Source organism: Sciurus carolinensis, chromosome 18 (assembly GCF_902686445.1).
Source record: "Sciurus carolinensis chromosome 18, mSciCar1.2, whole genome shotgun sequence".
Lineage (NCBI taxonomy): Eukaryota > Metazoa > Chordata > Mammalia > Rodentia > Sciuridae > Sciurus > Sciurus carolinensis.
The window spans coordinates 41281909-41305155 of record NC_062230.1 but is presented as its reverse complement, the minus strand read 5'-3'; the positions used below and the strand labels follow the sequence as shown (position 1 = coordinate 41305155).

The following is a 23247-nucleotide window of genomic DNA, read 5'->3' as shown; positions in this document are numbered from 1 at the left end:
CTGGCCTGTGCTGATAGCCCTTGGGCCCAGAGCTGCGGCCCTCAGTCAACTCAGGCAGCACTACAATGCTTGCCTGCCCACTCTGCAAGGCCTGAAGCCAAACCTGTCCCCTACCCTGCTCCAACCACATGTCCCTCCAAGCCAGCCTGACCCCTGGAGGCCCCATGGACTGACACAGAAACCCTATATGTAGGTCCTGATTGATTGGGGCCTTCGATGCAGCTGAAGGGCAGATGAGCAGGGTGCAGTCAGCAGGCTGGGCTCATCCTGGCACATACCCTAGCAAGGGCCCAGGCCCAGCCTGGAAACGGTGGGGCTGGGTGGCAGGCCCAGAAAAACACAAATCTGGCTGGAGCCAGACCTCAGGGCCACATCCACGTTTAGACAACTGGGCAGAGCCTTTGGGGGAGGTCAGAGCTGACCAAGCACTGTCTGCTTTGGGAGTTTTTTTTTTCTAAATTATGCATAAAACATGTACATTATGTGACAGTGGTATGCAGGAAGCACCTTGGGGACAGACTGAGACTTTGGGGACACATCCCTTGGGCTCTGACCCCAAGTCAGGTCCCAACCCTCACAAACCTTATGGGCTATGCAGCCTTCTAACCTTCCCATGTCTGCAGGCCCAGCTATGTGTTCCCTCTGGACTGCACTATGAACAGAGCTCAGGCATGGGTGCTCCCAAGGCACCCCTAGGGAGCCCAGTGCGCCTCAGCTCGTGGCCTCTGATACCCACCTCTTGCCTCGTGCACCAGCTATGGCCAGGGTGTGGCGCTAAGGACATGGACCCAACATGTCCTCCACACACAGCTTGGGGGAAATGCTCCTGTGGTCCCTGAGAGAACTGAAGTACCTCAGTGCTTAGAGCTTTCAGGGAAGTGTGGGGGCACCCCAACCCTCACATAGCCTGGTTCAGCTTCCACCTCAAGCCATGAATCCAACCAGCAGGACGGGAGGAGGGCTGCTAAGGAAAGGGGGTCCTGAGGTCCGTGTATTTCCACCTCCCATATGACCACAGGTGCTACTGCTGACTGGCCCACTTGTAATCCCAGCTACTGAGGAAGCTGAGGCAGAGGGTTTCCTGTGGTACTAGGGACTGATTTTTAAAAAATTTTTAAAGCTGCCCCCAGCAGCCCCTAGTAAGGCACACCCAAGATGCCCTCCTCAGTCCCCAGAGCCAACCTGCAGCTTCCCTTCCATGGTTCTGAAGAACATTCTAGAACAGGCAGGGGTATGCAATGGGAGGTGACAACTAATTCCTGTTATACTACTAGTTCCTGTTCAACTACTCAGGTTGAGGAAAACACCAGATTAAGGAAAACACCAAATTGAAGCATGGTCACCATAGCTCAGGATGGGCAGCTGGAGCCACATGATGTATGCAGCCCACACTGGGTCTCTGGGGGATGGGGGAGCGAAGTCCAGTATCCAAGCAAAGAAGCACACACACAGCCTGGCTCAGACTTTACTCACTCCAATCCCACAGGCACAGCAAACACTGCCCAGGATGTGCCCCCACCCGGGCAGAGCCTCTGCTTGGAACCAGGCCTCCTGGGGAACTTGTGAAAAAAGGCCCCTCGGGCCTTCAAAAAGCATACCCCAGGAGCTCTGTGGCCACCACACAAGAACAGGGTTCACACTGCCCACAGGTGGCCCTCAGGGCCACTCCAGACTCTGTGTCCACACTGCTAAAAAGTCCAGAGGGGAAAGCTGTGCCTGGCAATCAGACACAGGAGGGCTGTGGTCACTTCCTGCTGGCTCTCTTCGGTACCACTGCGGGCTCCAACAGCGCCTGCTGGCGAAGCTGTTCAACCAGCTCCTCCACGAAGACCTTGAACAGGGGCACCGGGTCCTGAAGGGAAGAGGCTCAGGGTAGCCTAGAGCAACTGGGCCCCTGGGGTGGGCAGGTACCAGCCCCCGCTGGCCAGACATCAGGGAAATTGGGCATGACAGGACAGGGGCCCTTCATGCTCCATCAGTCATGCCAGCTTGCTTGCCAACCTGGAGGGCAGATCCCTCTCCCTGGGAGTTGCAGGAGTCACAGGCCCACCCCGAGCTTCCCTGTGGTCTCAGATAAACCAAGCAGAGGGAGCGGGACAACCAGCTGATGCGCCACAGGAGGGCCCCTCCTGGAGCTACCAGACCCTCCCAGGAAAGCCTGGGGGACGTCGGGTGCCCACTCCGCCCACTGAGAGGCTGGGGCAGGAGAGAGAAGGGACGAGGGGCAGGTGCCTGCCACGCTTCTCCCAAGCACAGCTGGGGTGTGCAGTCCTCCTCCAGGCTTTCTCCAAGGCGGCGCCCCGTGTCCCTCCACCTGTGGCACCTGGGAGGACAGCAGGGCTGCGCACACTCGTTTACCTTCTCCTCCAGGAGCCGCTGCTTCTCCATGGCCTCCTCCAGCGTCAGACCCACCCACTCGGCCTCTCCCTCTGGGATGGCAAACCCCTGCACAGGCAGATGGTCGGCAGTGAGACGGGGGCTGGCCAGGCGCCACAAGCAGCAGGGAGGACAGGACAGGGGAAACCTTTACCTTGTACTTGTCATAAATGGCTGCCCTCCGCTCAGGGTCATCAGGGTGCAGCTCAGGGTCCTGTCGGGCAAGCCTCAGCAGCATTCCTCGCTTCAGGTCCATCCCAAACTTAGAGCATAGGTCCTCCTTCGGGGTCTGGCAAGAGGCTCACATGGGACCAGGTGCTGACAGCAGGGCCCCATCCACCCTGCCAGCCAACCCTGTCAAGCTTCTTGCCAGCGGCTGGCAGTCCTGGGCCAAACCAGAGCAGGCCAGGCGTGGTGGGCAGCACCAGCACCCAGGCCTGGGTGAAGGAGAACAGAAGCAATTCCAAGAGCAGGAAGAAGGTGGCCATACTCACTCAGGCACCTTGGACAAGTCAGCTGCCCATAATGAGTGACTCTCCTATGGGCAGGAAGCTTCTTGGGGCTGCCCAGACAGGGGCCCAGTCACAGTTGTTTTACCAGTTGTCCTCCACCCCAATCACCACGTCCTCCAGAGTGGTGTCGCTCTGGCCTCCCTGAGGTCTGAATGCCCACAAGACCGCACTGTCATTAACCCCTGCTTGCCTTGAGAATGTAGAAATCGAACCCATAGGCTTCATCAATGAGATCCAGAGTCCGCATGGTCACGGTCACAGAGAATCTTTTGTCTAGGATCTCACTGTAGAGCTCACGCCGAAACAGCTGTGGTTTCCACACCTTCTTCACCCTCTTTGAGAGCTGAGGGTACAAGAGAGATCTGTGAGTGTGCTGCTTCTCCCGGGCCTGTGATGTTCCCCCAGTCCTCACCCTTTCTGGAAACAGGCTCCACCAACCACTGGGAATGGACAGCCCCAGCCTGGACCTCGCTGCTCACTTGGGGGTTGGCTTCTCCCACCCTTGCCCCGAGGTTGCTGGTGCATGTTCCAGAAGTACATACAGCTTTGCACAAGGAAGCAAAGGCAGAGAGAGAAGCCAGGGAGGTGTCACTGGACACATGTCCTCTGAAGTCAGCAGCAGAATCCCCCCAGAAGCAGACTCAGGAGCCAAGTTGCATCCCTTGCAAACAGCCTGACTCGGTATCTATCGGCCTTTCTAATTTTGGCCACGAAGGAGCAATGCTAGCCCTCAAGTGTCACAAGAATTAGCACACCATGGCCGAGCCTAGCAGGCGGGTGACCGCCGACCTCCCTCCCCCAACTCTCCTGAACACGCAGGCCTCACCCCGCTCCTTGCTTCCGACCGAGCACCACCCCGGGGCTGACACCCGGATCCAGGCGCACCCACCTTGTCTCCGTTGACGTATCTGTAGCCCAGGATCCATCCCTCGCCTCCCCACAGACCTTGCTGGGACTCGGGCGGGTAGTGGACGGGGATGGGCACGTCCTCCACGCGCTCCCGCTGCCCGCTCGCGGGGTTGAGCCTGAAGCGGGCGCCGTGGGGCCGGTAGTGCACGGGAGCGGGCGGCGGCGCGTCCTCCAGCGAGCGCAGGAAGTGCGCGGGCAGGCGCGCGCAGAGGCCCTGTCGCTGCTGCAGCCGCCTCCAGAGCGCCACGGGGAACCTGTGCAGCGGCATCGCTGCGCCCGGAGACGCGCGCCCTGCGCGGGGCGGAGACGGAAACGCGCAAGTCGGCTGCGACCTCCGCCCGCCGCCGACTGGCCGCGGAGCCCGTCCGTCTACCCTCGTCCCGCCCGCTTCCCGACTTTAGGGACCGCGGAGAGCGCCCCGCGGAGACCGCAGTCCAAGCAAGGTACGGTCGGCAGAGCGCGGCCCGGGCTTGTCCCGCGAGGGGCGGGGCTTGCTATCCTCCCGCCCACGGAAGGAGCACAGGAAAAAAAACGGTAGTGACTCATTTGGCCTGAAAACTCACTGTAGAATATTAAATTCATCAATCACATAAAAATTGCCTTATGCCTTGGAATAGTTTATCCCCTGAAACACCCTATATGTTTCCCCTTTTAAGAGGCTGGGAATGCTTTGGTGGCTGTGTGCAGGGTGGCTGGGACTGGGGGAACTCCAAAGAGACCCCGTCCTGGACCAACCAGCCCAGAGAGGAAGCCCCCAGAGCCAGAGAGTGGAAGGGCTGCCCCCCTGGTCCTCATCAGCACCCAGTTTTCCAGGGGCCTAGTCCCCAAACACTCAAGGGGCACAGCACTCAGGTCTGGACAGAGTTCCCAGGAGCAGGAAGGCTGGGCTGGGTCTCCAGAAGAAACTCCTCCCCAAGCTTCAGGACCCAGTGCTGGGGTCAGTGCAGAAAGATTCTCGTCAGACAAGGCAGGAAGCTTGGGGTGAGCAGGTACACAGGTGCCTTGCACCACTGTGCCTCACGTAGCCTTCAGAGCAGCTGAGCAGCCTCCTCCCTAGGAGGCTCTTCTCAGACGGTGGCTGCACTGCAGAGAACAGGGAGGGGCAGAGCTCTGCCGTACCCTTGAGGGTCAATCAGCTGTTTGGTGACCTTGGTTTTTTCCCACGAAGCTGCTGCCAGGGGTGGGGGAGAGGGTCCCCGTACCTGAGGCAGCTGGCATTCAGGGCAGAGTGTAAGGGATGCTAGGAGTGCCCAGCTGCCAGCCTCAGTGGGCTGAGATCTCCTTGGTCATGGGTGTCTCACATCACAACTTTATAGGGGAACAGGGAGTTCCTCTCTACACTGCTGGCCATCCCCAGGCCAGCAGAGAACATGGTACCTGTGGTCTCCAGGGGGTCTCTGCAGAAGCGCTGAGACCTGTAGGGAGCTGGTGAGTTGGAGAGTGGCGATCTCTCCTCTAGAGGAGGGAGCTAAGTCTCAGGGTAATTTTATTTAGTTAAGAACTAATTGGACAGGGCTGGACAGGGCTCCTCTCCCTTGGTCCTGCTCCTGACTGAAGAAGTTAGAGCAGCAGGTGTCCCCAAGCTGGCCACAATCACGTCACTGTGTATAGCTCGTCTGATTGTTCTTGCAGATCTGATAGTAGCAGGGAATTTCTGTGAGCAGGCCCAGGGCCTCGGCCTGCTCCTCCCGTGGAGGCAGCAGGAATGCCGCGCTCCCGGCCAGCAGTATGTGCCAGATGCTGTGAGTGTAGTAATAGTTGTCACTGGTCATCATGGAGGTATAGATGGCGACGCCCACAGAGGCCATGGAGATACCAGGCAGGAGGCAGAAGGCCCAGCGCTGCCATGACGTGGGGTTAGCATTGGTGCGGTGCCTGCAGCGGTGTACCTGGAGCAAACAGCCATACAAGGGTTGGCATAGGTTGGCTGCTCCAGGATTCAGCATCAGTGGTTGTGGGGCTGCCCAGGTCTGGGCAGCGAACCATGTGCATGAGTTGCCTGGGAGGGGGATAAAGGGTACATGGTCACTGGTCCTCAGACCCAGGTCTTAGACACACTGTCAGGCTGGGACTCTATGGATGCCACCAGAAGCCCTAAGCAGATGTGGGGCACTCAGGTCCTAGACTGGACGGTCAGAACAGGACTGAGGGTGAGGCTCTCTTCTTCCAGAGATTCTCTGCTCCTTACCCACATGAGGCCATGATCACAAAAGCAAAGAGGCAGGGCCCTATCGTGTTCCAGATGCCTCTGCGATCCAGCTGCAAGGACCTGGCGTATGACCAACGTGCCAGAAGAAACAGAACCTGGACAAGACACAGGAATGACTGCAGGGTCATGAGAATCATGGACAGGGGATGACACTCAGCAGGAAGGTGGACAGGTACACAGGCCACCACCTACCTGCACCTCTGCCCACCCCCTGGCTGGCAGAATTTGCTCTGCTTGGCCACAAAGGGAAGTATCCTCCTCCTGCTCCTGTAGACTGGCCACAGGTGAACTTGGCCAGGCAGGCCCCTCTGGAGATGAGGAGGTGATGTCCCTCTTTGAGCAAGGGCACAATCTGGACAGCCACCTGTTGCAGCGCTACACCTACACACTTGCCTACGCCCCGCACTCTGGGCTTCAGGACATCCTCAGTCTTCCCTCAGATGGTTCCTGGGGAGAGACTCCCACTCCAAGTCTCTGTCAGACACAACCTGACCTCTGCCCACAACCTGCAGGTTCATGGCCCAACACTCAGCCCTGCTGAACTCCAGCACTTTGGAGCTTTCTTCCCTCAGCCTCTGCCCTGACCTGGTTCCCATGGTGCCCCTGGAGGCAGTGCCTACAGCAGAAGATGTAATTCATGGGAACGGAGACTCGTCTCACTGGTCAGGTCCAGCTGCTGTGGAAAACCCCCAAAGTGTCCTACACAAGTGGGAACCCAGAAGCATGGTAGGGCTTCTCAGGGAGGCCTGACCTGGGGTAGGTTCCTTTCTGAGCAGGGCCCAAAAAAAGGCCGGAGGCCTTGCATGACCCCAACCTATGACCTTCCTCCTGGTGTCCTCCGATGGCCAGCATTGTTCCTCCACAGCTGCCGGGGCTTCTTCTGAGGACAGCTGACAGTCACAGGAGAACCGAGGCCCAGGGCCCTTACTATCTGCTCCTCGCTGCCTCGTGTGTGCAACAACCAGGGCCCATGCTCCCCCAGAACCCAGCCCAACTCAGTCACTCACGTGTTTTAGGACTGTCTTCAGCCTGGCCATGCAGAGGATGGTGACCCAGGTGGACACCCCGGAGCCCAGGAAATCGCAGTACTGCAGCGTGTCATAGCTGAGGATGCACAGTACCGCCTCCCCTGGCTGGTCACAAGCATGGTAGAACTGCCAGATGGGGCAGTGAGCAGCAGCTCAGGACCCCCCCAGAGGTCCCCAGAGGAGTGGGACGGGCCCTACCGTGGAGAAGAACATGGTGTAGAAGTAGACAGAGGCCTCCACTAGGAAGGCGCGGGTGCACAGACAGTAGGATGGGGGACCAGGAACATGAGGTTGCTCAGCGTGAGCAGCAGGGCGGCCACCTTCTGCTGGGCCACCGTCTGGGCCGTGCTGTTGTCAGTGCAGCTCCACCCACGCCAGCCTGGGGGCCATGCAGTTGTTCAGGGACCTGAGGTAGGCACCTGGGGCCTTCTGAATTCCAGGTCCCTTTCCTTACCCAGGTGCAGACTGGGACAGGTGGGGCAGGTGGGGCAGGGGGAAGCAGGTATAGATAGAAACTGACATGGACAGGGAAAACAAGTATGGGCAGGTTTGGATAGCCATGGGCAGGTATAGGTAGGCCAGGGCTCGGGAGCCAAGGAGAGACAGCTCACTATCTCTGCCTGGGCAGTGGATCATGGGGGGCATGAGAATAGGGAGGAGCCGTTGGCCCTGCTTTGCCTGCATGGGTGCTTTCTGCAGTCCGGGCTGGGACACCAGTGTCAACAGAGACTGCCCTAGGTGTGTAGGGCCCAAGCCCTCACCTGCCTTGCAGCTGCAACCCGCATACAGGTAGCTATATCTGCGCCGCAGGAGGCACTGGCCGTAAGGTCCACAGTCATTCAACAGGGTGCCAGGTACAGGATGGTCTCTACACGGACCATGGCCTGCTCACAGCCCCTGAAAGGGAAGGGACCTGCAAAGGCTGGCCACCAGCCCTGGCCAGCCAACTCAGCACCACTACGCCCAATAGGCTCATGGACAAATGAGCCCAGACTGAGCTCCATGCTTCAACAGTGTGGAGGGATACTCCTGACTTCTGCCACGTCTGCCAGGGGAGGGATGACAGGCAGAGAGGGGATCCACCCTGACACATGGAGATAGTCAACCCCTCACTTCTGTGGGAGCCAGGTTTCTCTCACACTCCCCAACCACAGTCCTGATTAGGTGATAGCCACTTGTCCCAGCTCGGTTCACATACCCAGGACTCTCAGGGCACAGGAGCTGCAGGGAGACGGTACCAGCTGCCTGTCTCTGGGTAGGGGATGATGAGGTTGGCCACAGGAGAGGAGGCACGCAGAGATAAGGGGTAGCCCTGAAGAAGGCTGCATGGAGTGGGGGAGATCCATCAGAGGGGATGGAGGGCCAGCCAGCACCCTGCCAGTCATTCTGCTAGGTGCTGCCTGCCCACCATACCTGTGGTGCAGTTGAGTGAAGTGTTGAAGCTAAGGAAGGCTGAGGCAGCATTCACACAGGCCACTATCAAGGTGTCCCCTTGTGGCCTCAGTCTGGAAGGGGAAGCAGTGCAGGGTTAGGCCCCTGGAGATGCTGCACAGTGCCCATTCTGTATCCTAGCGAAGGGTGCTTCTCCTCTCTCTCTCCATGCTGGGGATGGAACCCAGGGTCTCAAGGGTGCCCAGCAAGTGCAGGGGTGCCTTTCTTGAGGTTCCTGCTGGTCCAGGGCTCACCCCAAGCCTCCCTCCTGGACCTGCCTCCAGCTGTCTCTGATCCTAGTGACTCCATAGCCCATTCCTCAAGCTCAGGCTCTGGGCTCTGCTGACAGGGCCAGGCTGCCTCGTGCCTGGCGGTGTCACCATCACCCAGAAGGGTGCCAAAGTCAGTGCACAAATGCCCGGGTAGGTCATCCAGTGCCCTGAGACAAGTCTGGGTGTGAGCCACTTGCAGGACAGCCCCAACAGGCTATCAGGACAGTACCTTGTGACCTCAGGGTGATGGTGAGGGAGCCCCCACTGTTCCCATGCCGGGTATCAAGGCGGAGCCGCAAGACGGCGGGAGCGTCGGAACGCACCAGCACCGAAATCCCGTCCATGGGCTGAAAGCGCACAGACACTGTGTCTATGTTCCTCCCTCATGACCGGGAAGCTCAGGAGACAGAAGGCGCCACCGCCCACCCCACTGCTCCTGCCCAGGCCCTGATCGGCAGGGCCTGGGGACAGCTGGCCCACGGATGTATCATGGCTCTGGTTTGGACTGTTTCGCAGAAGGCGCTGGAAGGTCATGCTCCATGGCCTGCAGGCTGCCAAGAGTACCAGGGCTCAGCTGGAGGAAAGCCTGGGGGGCAAGGGTGGGGGAAAGACACTCCCACCCACCCCTTCCTGGCAGCCCACCTGTGAGGGCCAGCTTGGGCAACGAAGGGCCACTGACACTGGGGCCCCGCCAGGCTCTCAGCTGTTACTTGCAGCCCACCGGCCCCAGGGTGGTGAGGGCAGCAACAGACGACAGGACGGTGTGGGGCCCGTGCAGGTCAGCACCTTCTGGAAGTTGCTGGGAAGGGTGGCCCCACCCACCGTGAGACGCACAGGGCAGCCGGGGCTCCCGCTGGACACACAGCCCTGCAGCTCCAGCAGAAGCTCCTGGGTATACTCAGGGACGAAGATCCTGCACAAGGTGGTGTCCTCCCTCAGGCCCTGCACTTCTTCCAACCCACTCAGGTGGGGCATCCGACCCACTCCAGCAGGACCACAAGGCCCAGGACCCAAAGACTGGGGCCCTGCCAACCCAGGTCTTCCCCAGGCCCCACTCACTTGAGGTAGTTGGGTGGGAGAGGAGAGTCTGGGACGGGGTGCATCAGGCTCCAGGATGGAGACCTCCATCGCCCGCATGACCAGCATGTCGGGCTGAAAGAGTAGGCACAGGTGGGAGCAAAGCCCTGGGGAGAGAAGAGGCTCAGGGTGTCAGGCAATGCAGGCTGTATGAGAGCAGCACGCTGAACCCAGAACAAGGGTTGCCCCAAAGAGGGGGATGAAAGGTCATCTACGTACCCAGGGGCTCCCAACCCCTATGGGTCAGCACCCTCACCTGCACCTCGATCTTCTGGGAGGAGGGAGGCAGGTGGGCAGCCACAAACCCGTCCCCGGGGGCTGGGTGGGAGACGTTCACAGAGGTGTTGTCCAGCAGCATGGAGCTCAGCAGTGCCCTGACGTGGAAGGAGGGCTGCTGAATGGTGTGGTTGGGAAAGCTCGTGCCAGCGGGTTGACGACGGGAGGGGCCCCATAGCGGAAGTGCCTAGAGGTAGGAGGAGACGACAGGGGTCAGGGTTAGGTGTGGGACCTTGGTCAGGTGCGGTGCTGCTGTGGGCGGGTGGGAGGCTGGGCACTACACGGTGATCTCCACGTCGGTGCAGGGCGTGCCGCTGCCCCAGGACATGTGCAGCAGCCAGCGCAGCAGCACGGTGTCTGCAGGCAACGGAAGTGGAAGAGCCGGATGCTGCCGTACCAGCTGTAGGAAGACAGCTTCTGCGGGGCCTGGGAGAAGTGCTCTGACACCAGCCCGACCACTGCGGGAGAAAGCAGAGTCAGCCAGGGCCAGGCCCTCCTGCCTCCAGGGAAAGAGTGAAGTGGGGCATGGTCCTTCCCTGAAAGGACAGGACTCCAGACACTAAGTCCTGGGGCAGTCCTAAAGTCCCAGCTGTGCCAACTTCGACCTTTGCAAGGTCCCCACTGCCCTCTGGAGGTTGGCCCTGGTTTCTGGAATTTTCCCTCAGGCAGCCATTCCTCGACCTCCTCCCAGATGGCCAAAGTGACTTCTTATCCTGCAAAAGTTCCCAACAGCCAGCCCTTCTCTTGCTTGCCCCCACATGACAGTCTGGCAGAGGTAGAGGCTGAAGGACACAGGAGGTGGTCAGGCAGGAGTCCCCACCCCTCCTGATGTCTGCCCTGGCTAGGCATGGGGATCAAGGGACACTTGGCCCCTGTGTCCCAAGTAGGTGAGGCCTCTAACTGACCTTGGGACTCACATCCATGGGTGGCTATGCAGGCCAGAAGCAGGGCCCATGGGCTCAGGCTCCACTCCTGGAGCCCTGCATGGACATGGGTGCCCCTTCCCCTCACTAGGGCATGGGTCCAGTGGGTAGAGTGAACAGTGCCCCTTCTGCCAAGGTTAACTAGTGGTGAAGTGCTTCAGGAAGAAACGGGTAGCATCTGGCCTCACTCTCTGGGCTGAGCACTGCTACACAGGAAGCCTCGTCTGCCCCCACAAGGGATGGGGAAGGAGACAGGTAAGCAGCTGGTTTCTCTGCCAGCCTCGTGATGCCTCCATAGAGGCACCTGGAGAAAAGACAGCAGCCTGCTGGAAAAGTCATGGAACACCAGAGGAGCCTAGCATGGGGGCTGGGTAGGGGCAGGCTCTGCCCACAACTCATCATAGGCTTTTCAGGTGTCCGCAGGCCACCAGGTCCCACTCGCCAGGCTGTGGCCTGAGCCAGGAGCTGCTGCGGGACCTCAGGTGATATGACAATGTAAGTAGAAAACTGAAGTCTGGGAGCTGAGGCAGGGCATACCCCTGGCCCAGGTTTGTGGGATCTCGAAGAAACAGAGAATCACCAGTCAAACCCCAGGCTCTGAGGGGTCAGTAAGGGGAGAACACCCTGCAAGTGCAGCTTCCTGACCATCCATGGGCAAAACCCTGACTGGATCCCCACAATGCCAGCCTGAGGACACCTGAAACCCAGCTGGTGGTTGTGATATTTCAATAGGTAGACAAGAGATAAGAGACCAGCTCGAGGTTTGCCCTAAGACCTGACCCCATGCCCCCCAGGGCTACACAGCCCCTCCAAGCCTCCTGGAGCCTCTGAAGTCCAGCTTCCCTGCAGATGCCCTCACTGCTATCTTGATGACATATCTGGCAGGCAGCAAGATAAGCTGAGCCCACGAGATATCAGGAAGGAAGGGTAAGGAGGGCCAGTCATAGGCACCCCTCCTTGTCCCACACACTCCATAGGCACAGAGTTGGGTGGGGAAGGAGAAAGTTCCTGAGCCAGTCTTGAGACCCTGAGTATGGCACCTTGTCCCACTTCCTCCAAACCAGGACAGGCATCAGCTAGAGAACCTGGCCAACCTCAGAGCCCAGATAGTCACAAGTGGCCTGCCTTTCAGCAGACCTGGGAGGAGGTAGGGGCTGATCAGGTCAACCAGGGCCCTACCCTGCCCAGTCCAGGGGCTCCCTGCACCACCCTCCAGTGACCCCCTTCACCCAGGTCTCATTCAGGGGATGGAGAAAGAGGAGAAAATGGGGTCAGTAGAATCCAATGTAGCAATATAGTCAGAGTATTTTCCTCAGGGAAAACTGTCTTTTAAGCTGCCACCAAGCTCAGAAACCAGAAGGCATGGCCCTCAAGAAGCAGGAGCTTAGAGGAGCAGTGTTTCAGAGAAAGCGGGGAGAGGTTTTGCATGGGGAAGTTGAGGACCAGGAGAGTACTAGGTGAGCCCCAGGGGCCCGAGTTACAGACTAGAAGGTCAGGGTGTGCAGGGATTGAGGTGTAGACAGCTGGATGTCCCAGTGCTAAGCAGAACCCAGAGGGGTGGCACACCTTGTCTAGTCACCTCATCGGACCTCAGTCAGGGATGGGAAATCTCAGGGAGCAGAAATACAGGGAAGCAAGCAAGTTCCTCACCAAGAGGAGGTGCCCTTTCTCCAGATCCGCCCTGACGGGCGGCTCCTCCAGCCAATGGGAATACAGCCGCCAGGAAGAAGGCAAGCGGTTCAGAGAGATTGCACTGGGTTTGGGGGGGGGGCACCACGTAAGGGGTGCACATGGGACCTCTTGGGTCGGAGAAGCTTTCTCCAAACTTTGCTCCTCCAGAGGAGAGGGGGGGGCCCTTGAACTTCTGCTCTACCATTCCTCCCAGCGGGTTTTCCGACCCGGGCCCGGGGCCCTACACCTCTGCGCTCAGGTGTGCGACCCGAAACGCTCTGGGAGCTGGAGGGAGCCAAGCGCTCGCTCCAAGGGCCGACCCGTCCGAGCCCCGGCTGGGGAACATAAAAGGGAGCACAGGCATCATCTCCGCCGAACGCACCACGAAAGGCGCCACTGGGTGGGGACCTTGGCCCTACGCCCGCGCCAGCTGAGCGCACAGGTGCCCCCAGGTGAGTCACAATCGGGCCCCCGCCCCGGGCGCGCCCCCGCCCGCCCGCTTACTCCTCGATGGCTCCGCTGTCCCGGGCTGGCTCAACGCTCTTCTTGTGGTCGCCGGCGGCGGCCGCGGGGGCCGATGCGAGCAGCAGCAGCAGCAGCAGCAGCGGCCCAGCCACCGCTGCCGCCCCGCGCCGCGCCCCGGTCCCGGCCCGGCCCATGGCTCCGCGCTCGGCCGGCGCTACCCGGCCCGCGTCCCGCGCCGCCCCGCCCCCGCCGCCGCTCGGGCAGCCGCCGCCGCCTCTGCGGCCGCCGCCGCAGTCCGGAGTCCAGGATCCCCATGGCCCGGCGGTAGGGCCGCCGGGCGCCCGGGCACTTCCGCTTGCGAGGCCCCGCCCCGCAGGGAGCTCGGGCCGACTGGCCCCGAGTGGGGGAGGGCGGCAGGGCGGCGCGGGGGACGCATGAGACCCCGCGTGCAGCGTCAGGGAGACCTGTGGCCCTGGGTGGGGGGACACGTGGGCTGCATGGGGGAAGAGGTCCAGAAGAGACGCATGGGGGCCAGAGGGTCATGTGGGACGAGCGGGGGATGGGGCCAGAGTGGCCAAGCAGGACGCATGGGGCGGGGGGGGCAGACGCGACGCAGGGCACGGGGACCAGAGAGTTCACGCGGGACGCATAGGGGGATGCAGGGCAGAGGGGTCGCTTGGAACCGAGGGGCACGCTGAATGCGCATTGGAACCGCGCAGTAGGTTCAAGGCGGCAGGACCCTGGTCTGTTTGGCTCGGAGCCACTGGGCCCGGGAACCTTGGGCTGGTGAGGGTTTGGGGTTGGCGTGCTCCTTTCATAGCTGGGTCCTCTGCCGAGGCCTCTGGACCGTCCAACCACATACCACTACCAGGATGGGTAAAGACACGTTCATAAAAGATGGAGACGCTTCTTGCACATTTGGGAATATAGTAACGGAATAAAGGTGGAGATTCACATAGGTGGGTGGGATTAACTCCTCACCTTTTATGCTGGCATAGATTCCAAACAAATTAACGATTTTAGTAAACAAAATGAAACCATAAAAGGCCTAGATGAAAACTGGGAAAACCAGGAGGTATGAGAGGCCAGACTGGGGAATCCAATGAGGTTGAGGGTGAGCAAACTGCATGTGCCAAAGTTTTAAAAAAAATTATAAACAGACACACAAAATATACACATACTGTGTGTGTGTGTTTGGGGGGGGGGTGTGCTCCAATTCATAGCCCACAGAGGTGATCCCAAGACTCTGATGCACAGAAGGTGGACTTTGACAGGCTGGGAGATTAGGTTGCCCCAGGGGAGCCAGTGGGATTTCCAAAAATAGCAAGAGCAGGCAGCCTGGATTAGTATCTCCTGCTGGAGTCTTCCTGCTCCTCTTCACAGAATGGGAGATTGCATAGATGTACCTTATCAGATATGGAAAATTGAAAAAAACAATACAAAAAAAACAGACCTGAGAAAAGGGAGTGAAAAAGAAAGCCATACATTGATAGCTTTCTCAGTGCACTCTTCCCAATGAGAACAATTCCTAGAAAGGAAGCCAAAACATTGATCCTTCTCCAAATACATCCTTTCACAGTGACAGTACAATGGGACACCTGAAGGGAAGGAGATCAACACTGAACACTGACCCCAGATCCTCCATTCTCAAGTAAAATATTGCCCAGTAAGAACAAATTTTCATAATTCTTTACAAAAACCTGTTTCCTGAGTGCCCAAACTGAGAGGCTCACTAGACCACCCCTCAAAATAACCTATATAAACCTAGTCCCTTTCTTTGTTCAGTGGCTCATTTTCCGCAGGAAGTGGGTCCACCAGCGCCATTTCACCCCTGTTCCTGTGTGAAAATTCATTCCTGAATAAACAACTGAGATGATTTGTGAGGTTTGTATTCTACCCAGGTTTTTTGTGCTAACACACCTAGATGATGGTCACTAGTGATATTGGCATTGGAATCAAGGAGTATTCATACCATGGTGCAAAAACTGTGGTGTATTGTGACTGCAAAATGAGGAAAACAGGAAATGGTATGCACTGTCTATGAACGTGCAACCAGGTACAGCAAATTAGCTGAAAAAAGAGGGCAAAAAAAGAAAAACTAAACAACAAACTAAAAGAATTCGCAGAACAATGCACTGCCATTTTTGTAGAAAAGGGGGAAAAATACATGTCACTGCATGTGTCAAAGAATGTTTCTGGAAGCTCCAGCAGCAGATTATACTGGTTGATCCTCGGGGAGGGGAACAAGATGGCTGGGAATGGTGAAGGGCCCTACACATGTTTGAATCTCTGGAATATGGTACTGGTATTGGGGAAAGAGAGCTGACCCTGCAAGTCCAAGGCCACTGAAGGCACATGGAGGGTGTTGACTAGGAGGAAGCCCTGGGTACAAAGTCACTGGATCCCCCGCCCCCCCCCAATCTGAGTTAGGCCCTTTTTACCCTTCGCTGCTGGAGGCTCCAGACAGTTATACAGTTTAAAGGGGTAGAGGTCAGTTTGTGAATTTTGTTGAGCTGTGATTTTAGTGCACTGCACTCTATCCACTGAAGCGATCAAGAATTGTGCCGGGACAGCAATTGTGGTCAGCAGAGGATGCTCCATTTGCTGCCCCAGGCTGGGCTCAGAGCCCCGCTCAGTCCTCCCACTCCAACAACCTTCCCCCTGAGTGTGTGTTTGTGCGGCAAGGTTCCTGTGCTTAGGTCCCCAATGGGTGGGAACAGACTGCAGAATTCCCCTCCAGGGCTCATCTGATGATGAGCTGCTAAGTGACAGCTTCGGAATGGAAGGAGTTCTGCCACAGGAAGCACGGCTCCATTACACCACCGGTTAACGAAACCACAAATTAAAAGAAGCCACATGGTTAGGAAAAAAAAAAAAAAAAAAAAGCACTTGCTACCCTCCCAGAGAATGGGCACCTCATTCTTTGTGCGCAAGGTAATGTGCACAAACCCTTTTGAAAGATAATGTGTCAACATTAACATGAAATAGAAAACTCAAGGACCAGGGGACTGATACACAAAAGTGTTTGCAGTTGCAAAAAACCTGGGAGCTCCTCACGGTTTGTGTAACTTATAGATATACTCTGAATATTGATGCTTCTTTCAGACAAGTCTGTGGGTCTTCTGACGGGTTGCCTATGAAGCAGGAAGATCCAGTTTCTGGTTAACATGGATTTACCCTATTTCTGGACAAACCAGACTACCCTACCCTCCCTGCTCCAGTCTGTAGTGAACATTGGCCCATAGTGGACTACTTGTGGGGACAGGGTCGCGGAAGGAATAGGGAGATCCAACAATTGGTGTGCTCTTCAGCCAACCACAGAGGGTAATTACTGTGTGTGCTCTGGGTACAAATTTCAAACGTTTTAACAACTGGAAACAAACCTATTGTTCAGTTGATCAAATAAACAGAGAAAGGGTACTTAGTTTTTAAGGGTGTTTCTTAGCTTCTGGCCCTGTTCTGGGGGCAAGGAGGAAGTGACCAAATTCTCTCCTGCCTGCCTACCCTTCTCTTGACCTATCCAACACTCAACTTCATCTTCTTCTACTTCCTTTCTAGCTGAAGGCAGGTGCTTGTCTTGCACATATTGCAGGAAAGTCAAACCTTCCTTCATAACTTTTTCACCCAGTCCTTTTTATTTTATTTTGAGACAAGGTCTTGCTAAATTGCGAAGAATAGCCTCAAACTTTCAGGTCTCCTGCTTCAGCCTTCTGAGTCCCTGGGTTACAGGCATGTGCTACTGAACCTGGCATGCTATCTTGTTTCTTACTTCTGTGTGGTATGTCTTCAATCAGAAAGTGTGAGTCCTCTTCCTTTGTTTCATTTTCCCAACTTTTTTCTGGCTATTCTGGGTTTCTTGCAAGTCTGCTGAATTTTAGGATCTGCTTGGCAGTTTCTAGAAGGAAGTCTGATGGGATTCTGGTAGGGATTGATTTGAGTTATTGGTCAGTTTGAAAAATATTGTCATTTGAACAATATTGAGTCTTTCAACCATGAACACCATGAGGTGTTCTTCCATTTATTTACAACATTCTTTCGACAAAGACTTATAGTTTTCAGAGTATAAGAACTTAAAAAAAGGATATCGCAATACTTTGAGATGGATGAACTGAAGACAAAGCATGTCAAAACTTCGGGAATTGAGCTGAAAGCAATGATTAGAGTGACATGTATGGGCTGCAAACACCTGTACCAAGAGGTACATTCTCAGATCAGCAATTAGTTTCCTACCCTAAGCTCCTGGAAAAAGAAGGCCACTTTTGTTCAACATTGTACAGACAGTTGAGCCAGAGCAACTGGAAAAGATGAAAGAAGTAAAGCTACCTCTGTTATTTTTTCTTTCTTTTTGGTATGGGCGATTGAACCTAGGAATGCTCTACCACTGAGCACATCCACAGCCATTTTTTATTTTTTATTTTGAGGCATGGTCTCACTAAGTTGCTTAGGGTCTTTCAAAGTTGCCAAGGCTGGCCTTGGACTTGGAATCCTCCTGTCTCAGCCTCCAGAACAGCTGGGATTATAGACAAGTGCCACTGTGCCCAACTCCTCTCTTCTTATATGGCATAGATCATCTATGTCCAAACTCTCAAGGAAGTCTCTAGAAGTTGTCAAAATAATAAGTGGGGCTGGGGTTGAGGGTCCATGGTAGAGCACTTGCCTGGCATGCAGTTCTCCCACTGAGCTTCATCCCTTCCTCCCCCACTCCCCTCATTTTAAGACAGGATCTCACAAAATTGCCCAGGTGTGCCGGAACTTAAGACCCTCTTGCCTCAGCCTCCAGAATCACTGAGATTTCAGGCGTGTGCCACCAGGCTCAGTTTATCTCTGGTTTCTGTTTGTGTTTGCAAGTATGACCCTAATTGTCTCTTATATTCGCATGGAAATGACTCAGCACTCTCATTAGAGGCCCGCTGAGAATAAATGCGGAATCTTCTCCATTTCAAATTCAGGGACTAAGCAGAGGCTGAGAAGCCCTGGTTTTCCTGTTGCCCCTGAGAGTCCAGTCCACCCTCTAGTGCCATCCTCAGAACGAAGATGTGATTTCCAGGGTAGCTCAGGTCCTGCAACGCTTTCTGTCGGTCCAAAGAAACTGACCCCGGAGTTCGGTCCCCGGTGTCCGGCCAAAATGGGGCGAATTAGGACTTCCATGAAAAATAGCCGGGCATGCTTAGCATGTCTGAGCCTCAGGGTTCGCTCCCCAGAATTGCAAGAAACATATCAGTCGCGTTGGTACAGAGGCAGAAGTAACCCCAGATGGATTTTATTAGTGAATTTTGTTTTGCTTCAGATGTTAACAGAAACTGACTCAGTTTCCAGGTGCCTGGGAGCGCGTGGCTCGGGCGGCCGGGGTCGGGGTCGCGGCTGGGGCGCGCGCTGGGCGGGCCCGAAGCACTGCACCGAAGCGAGGCACCGCCCCGCCGCGCTCTCGCTGCGCGCCGCGCCGGGCCGGCCCGCGTCATGGGCGGCCTCTTCGGGCCAGCAGCGGCTGCGGGCGCTGCTGTGCGGGCCGCGGCCTCCGGGCCGCGTCAGCTGGTGCGCCCCAGCTCGGGTTGAGTCGGGCTCAGGCGGGAGGCGGGCGGGCGGCCGCGGTCTTTGTTCGCGCACGTGCGGCGGTTGGCCAGGACGCGCGGGGCCTGGCGCGGGGCAGGGAAGGCGCGGGCTTGGCCTGCGCCCTCTTGCGTTCCCGTCCGGCGGGGCCCAGCAGCCTCCAAGGCCTCAGGCTGCTTGGCTCAGCGGGTGCCAAAGGCCAGGCGGCAGCACTGAGCGTGATGGCCGGTATCAGTGGACCGGGGGCCCTACTGGGGGCTCCCCATGGAGCCTCTGTTGCCGGGGCGTCTGTTCCAGGGCAAGCTGGGCGAGAGTCGGGACACAGGCCTAAGATCGCCTGGCCCACCCCTGCCCTGACGTCCGCCCGCAGGGCGCTTCTGGGAGCCAAATATCTTTTTCCTTCCACTCGCTCTGGAAGTGAACGGCCTCCCCCAGGCACAAACCAGGCAGCACCGGCGACCAGGGAAACAAATAAGCCAGTGTAGGGAGCTTCCTGCCGGCTTCATTCAGCCGCGAGGGGCGTGCTGTCCCCATCTGTCCGCGGCCCCGCGCACTGCACGTCGTGGTGGATTTTCCCGAGGATGGAGGATGGAGCGCTACACCTGGCCCAGGACAGACTTGGTGTTTCCCTTCAGTCTGCCACCCGCCTTGCTCTGGGAGTGCTTTGGTGCTGCAGCACGATGAGGGTGCCTCCCCTCTCCCTGGCAGTGCCCTCTGGAGAGGGACTCAGGGCTGGTGTGTCCGGCCTGGAAGTTCCACAGCAGCGAGTTCCTACCTGGCTCCAGCCTCCTCAAACTATGGATATCCCTTCATCTTTCCTCTCAGTCTTTTTCTTTTCTTGTTGTCAATCTTTATTTATTTTACTTATTTATATGTGATGCTGAGAAAGAAATCCAGTGCGTCGCTCATGCAGGCAAAACACTCACCTCTGAGCTACAACACCCAGCCCTTTCCTTCAGTCTTTCTTTTTCTTTTCTTTTTTAAAGATTTGTGAGATTTATTTTTTCTAGATTTTTTTCATATATGTATATAGGGTAATAATGTCTGCCTCAACCAGCTTGTCCTTCCCATCCCCGCCCACCCCATCCCTCCCCTCACGCCCCTCTGTACAATCCAAAGTTCCTTCATTCTTCCCTACCCACCCCCCACTATGGATCAGCATCCACTTATCAGAGAAAACATTTGGCCTTTGGTGTTTGGGATTGGCTATTTCACTTGGCATTGATCTTTTCCAGTTCCATTTACCTGCAAATGTCATAATTTCATTCTTCTTTAAGGCTGAGTAATGTCCTCTCAGTCTTAAGCCCCTTGTGTCCTGACTGACTGACCCATCTGCACTTCCCCTCATCTGGTTGCCTCTCATTCCTTCACCTCACACCAGAGGTGGTCTCTGGGCTCCTCACTATGTGGCAGGATGGAGTTCAGATAGCATCTGCCATTCCTGAAGGATGAGTTGTACACACTTTCCAGGGCAGCATCTCCAGGCCCCCAGGTGGGCTTCAAGCTGGGCTGGGCTGGGCCTTCCAGGCTTTTGGGCTCATAAGATGCCTTTCTTTTTTATTTTTATTTTATTTTTTTTTGTATTGAGGATTGAACTCAGGGTCACTCACTCACCACTGAACCACATTCCTAGCCCTTTTTTGTATTTTATTTATTAATTTTTTTTTGTGGTGCTGGGGATTGAACCCATGGCCTTGTGCTTGCAAGGCAAACCCTTTACCGACTGAGCTATTCCCCAGCCCTGGTTTTATTTAGAGACATGATCTCACTGAGTTTCTTAGGCCCTAAGTTGCTGAGGCTAGCTTTGAACTTGAGACCCTCCTGCCTCAGCCTCCAGAGCCACTGGGATTACAGGCGTTGTGCCAAGGAGCCAGCTTTAAGATGCCTTTCAAGGGAAGCTGGCTCTATCCTCCATTTTGGGCAATTTTTTTTTTTTTTTTTTTTTTTTTTTTGTACCAGGGATTGAACCCAGGGGCTCTAACCACTGACCACATCCTGGACTCTTTTTTATTTTTTGAGACAGGGTCTCACTAAATTGCTGAGGTTGGCTTTGAACTCGTGATCCTCCAGAGTTGCTGGGATTACCGGTGTGCATCACCACGCCTGGCCTTGGGCAGCTTTTGCCATTTTGTGGGAGAAGCCCATGGGGACATGCTGCCTTGGGTACCCTGGCAGGCAGTGCTAGGAGGCAGCGCCTGTTTGGGAGTGCTGTGCTTGTTCCTTCCAGAGCTGCCCTGCATAAAGGCACCCGGAAGCCTGGTGATGTCTGCATCCTAGCAGGGAACCCAGGTTGGGAGATGTGAAAGGGTGAGAGGCAATGGCAGTCCCGAACCTCCCCACTTTTAAAGGAGGGCCCTCCTGGACCCAGGAGCGCACCCTGGTTGCAGTGAAGCCAGATGGGGTACAGCGGCGGCTCATCGGAGCTGTGATCCAGCGCTTTGAGAGGCGGGGCTTCAAGCTGGTTGGCATGAAGATGCTGCAGGTATCAGACCCCCCTTGTGGTGTTGGAGGGACTGGGGGTGCTTCTTGGCCATTAATAGCTCAGCCCAATGTCAGGAGTGTTTTCTGGCTTGGTGTTTGTAGGTGTGGGGAGGTATCTGTTCTGTGACCTGAGTGCCAGCCCATGTAGGTATTATCTGCAGGGTGCCCTGAGGTCAGGACACAGTGTCGGGGGGCTCATCGCTAGGGATTCTCTTTACCCCTTTCCCATGTCACCAGGCACCTGAGAGATCCTTGCTGAGCACTACCAGGACCTACAGAGGAAGCCCTTCTACCCAGCCCTCATCAGCTACATGAGCTCTGGGCCCGTGGTGGCAATGGTATGACAGGACCAGGGTGGAGGAGGTGCAGTGTGGGTGTGTCCTCCACTAAGCACAGGGAAAGGGCCTCGATTGAGCCCTGGACTTGTGGTGCCCCCCACTGCTCCCCAACTTTTAGCTCTGTACTGCAGGTCTGGGAAGGGTACAATGTGGTCCGTGCCTCCAGGGGCCATGATAGGACACACGGACTCCACTGAGGCTGCCCCTGGGACCATTCGGGGGGACTTCAGCATCCACATCAGCAGGTATGGGGTCCTGATACATTGGGTTGCCTGCCACGAGGGTGAGGAGGGCCAGCATTCAGGCAGCAGAGTGCTCTGAAGGCAGATCCTGAGAACTGGGTTTTTTGTGGGCTGCAGGTAAAGCCAAAGAGGCTTGATGGTGGGACATCACGACTAACACTGGCTAGAACAACTTCTTTCTCTGCCCTTTTTCGCACTTTAGGGATGATAACACATTCCCATTGTTTGTTGTGAGTGAACTCTGTGTTATGTGTTATCTGTCTTGCTAGATACCCAAGGGGCTGGCACAGGACACTGGTGGGAAAAGGAGGTTCCTGAAAGTTGGGGTTGGGCTGGCTCTAGAGGTTGGGGTGAAGGCTATCTGGGCTGGCAGTGTTTTCCTTTTCCCTCTGCATTCACCTGCTTGCTCTCCTAGGCAGAGGGGAGCAGGGGAGCAGCAGATTGCCATGGACTCCCAGGTGCACACTGGAGCCCTGAGCCTCTCCTTTGCTACTTGTCACCTGGCACAGGAACATCATACACGCCAGTGACTCAGTGGAAGGGGCCCAGAGAGAGATCCAGCTGTGGTTCCAGAGCAACGAGCTGGTGAACTGGGCAGATGTGGGCCACCACAGCAGCAGCTACCAAGCCTAAGGGTTTGTGCTGCCCTCAGTGCCCCAGCAACCACCCAGGACCAAGTACTTGAGTCAGCAACTCAAGCCACACCCATCCTGTCTCCCCCAAACCACTTTTTTTTTTTTTTTCACTTTCTACCCACCCCAGCCCAGGGAGAAGTTGAGGCTGACATTACGTGCCTTTCTGTGTCCTAAGTCAGCACAAGATTGGACCAAATCCTTTGTACCCAAAGTGCAGGCAACCTTTGGGCATCTTCAGGGGTGACCTTACCTGCCCAAAGGAGACACATTAAAATCCACTGCTTATAATGGGGGTGGTGTGCTCATTTTGACCTTCCGCCATCTCTGAGACAGCAATGATGCTATTATGAAGTAGTAACAGAAAAATATTGAAGCTTGCTGCCTTGCACACACAGGAGGGGATCCCTGACCATGGATGATTGTATGAACCAGACAGAGTCTAGAGCCCTCCAGACTGAAATGTTGGAAATTCTACTTAACCCTGCCTGATTCTGCTAGAGAGTGGCAGGGAGGACAGGTGGGGACTGAGACCACACAGGGCACAATGCGCCTGTGATCCATCGTCCTCCCCACTTGGTGGCCTGATGTCATTCGACACCACGAGCTGCCCAGCAGTTTATATATATATATATATATATATATATATATATATATATATATTTTTATATATATATATATTTTTTTTTTTTTTTTTTTTTTCTGGCACTGCGAATTGCACCCAAGAGCTTCATGCAGCTGAGCAAGTTGCTCAACCACCTGAGCTACATCTCCAGCCTTTTTTAAAATTTCGAGACAGGGTCTCTCTAAATTAGAGGTTGGCCGAACTGGCTATCCTTCCGCCTCTGCCTTCTGAGC

At 56.1% G+C, this 23247-nt stretch overlaps 3 protein-coding genes across 3 annotated transcripts; 1 reads left to right on the top strand and 2 right to left on the bottom strand.

Annotated features, from left to right (window-relative positions):
• Positions 1 to 1451: 1451 nt before the first annotated feature.
• On the bottom strand, positions 1452 to 4207 carry Mrpl28 (mitochondrial ribosomal protein L28). Its single transcript, XM_047533948.1, has 5 exons — positions 3778 to 4207; positions 3079 to 3231; positions 2531 to 2665; positions 2359 to 2445; positions 1452 to 1852 (listed from the first exon to the last, which is right to left on the bottom strand). The coding sequence occupies exons 1-5, from the start codon at positions 4063 to 4065 to the stop codon at positions 1745 to 1747; spliced, it is 771 nt and encodes a 256-aa protein (XP_047389904.1). The 5' UTR covers positions 4066 to 4207; the 3' UTR covers positions 1452 to 1744.
• Positions 4208 to 5375: 1168 nt separating this feature from the next.
• Positions 5376 to 13626, bottom strand: Pgap6 (post-GPI attachment to proteins 6). The gene is given in 23 exon segments (XM_053743322.1): positions 5376 to 5416; positions 5419 to 5672; positions 5986 to 6101; positions 7014 to 7160; positions 7233 to 7295; positions 7298 to 7413; positions 7796 to 7876; positions 7879 to 7931; positions 8233 to 8267; positions 8269 to 8346; positions 8443 to 8525; positions 8949 to 9111; positions 9113 to 9323; positions 9413 to 9453; positions 9455 to 9687; positions 9832 to 9897; positions 9900 to 9921; positions 10071 to 10240; positions 10243 to 10277; positions 10372 to 10456; positions 10459 to 10548; positions 11202 to 11317; positions 13189 to 13626. Coding segments are annotated over 23 exon segments (2439 nt in total). The 5' UTR covers positions 13344 to 13626; the 3' UTR covers positions 5376 to 5390.
• A 4870-nt stretch (positions 13627 to 18496) lies between these two features.
• On the top strand, positions 18497 to 22999 carry Nme4 (NME/NM23 nucleoside diphosphate kinase 4). The gene is given in 6 exon segments (XM_047533561.1): positions 18497 to 18697; positions 21045 to 21197; positions 21424 to 21515; positions 21647 to 21682; positions 21684 to 21760; positions 22267 to 22999. Coding segments are annotated over 6 exon segments (573 nt in total). The 5' UTR covers positions 18497 to 18606; the 3' UTR covers positions 22391 to 22999.
• The last annotated feature ends 248 nt before the right edge of the window (positions 23000 to 23247 follow it).

Coding starts and splice junctions, on each gene's coding strand:
- Mrpl28 (XM_047533948.1), bottom strand. CDS start 4,065: ATGCCGCTGCACAGGTTCCCCGTGGCGCTCTGGAGGCGGCTGCAGCAG. Junction 2,666..3,078: donor TCGATTTCTACATTCTCAAG/GCAAGCAGGGGT, acceptor GCCTCTTGCCAG/ACCCCGAAGGAGGACCTATG. Junction 2,446..2,530: donor CCATTTATGACAAGTACAAG/GTAAAGGTTTCC, acceptor CTGCCTGTGCAG/GGGTTTGCCATCCCAGAGGG.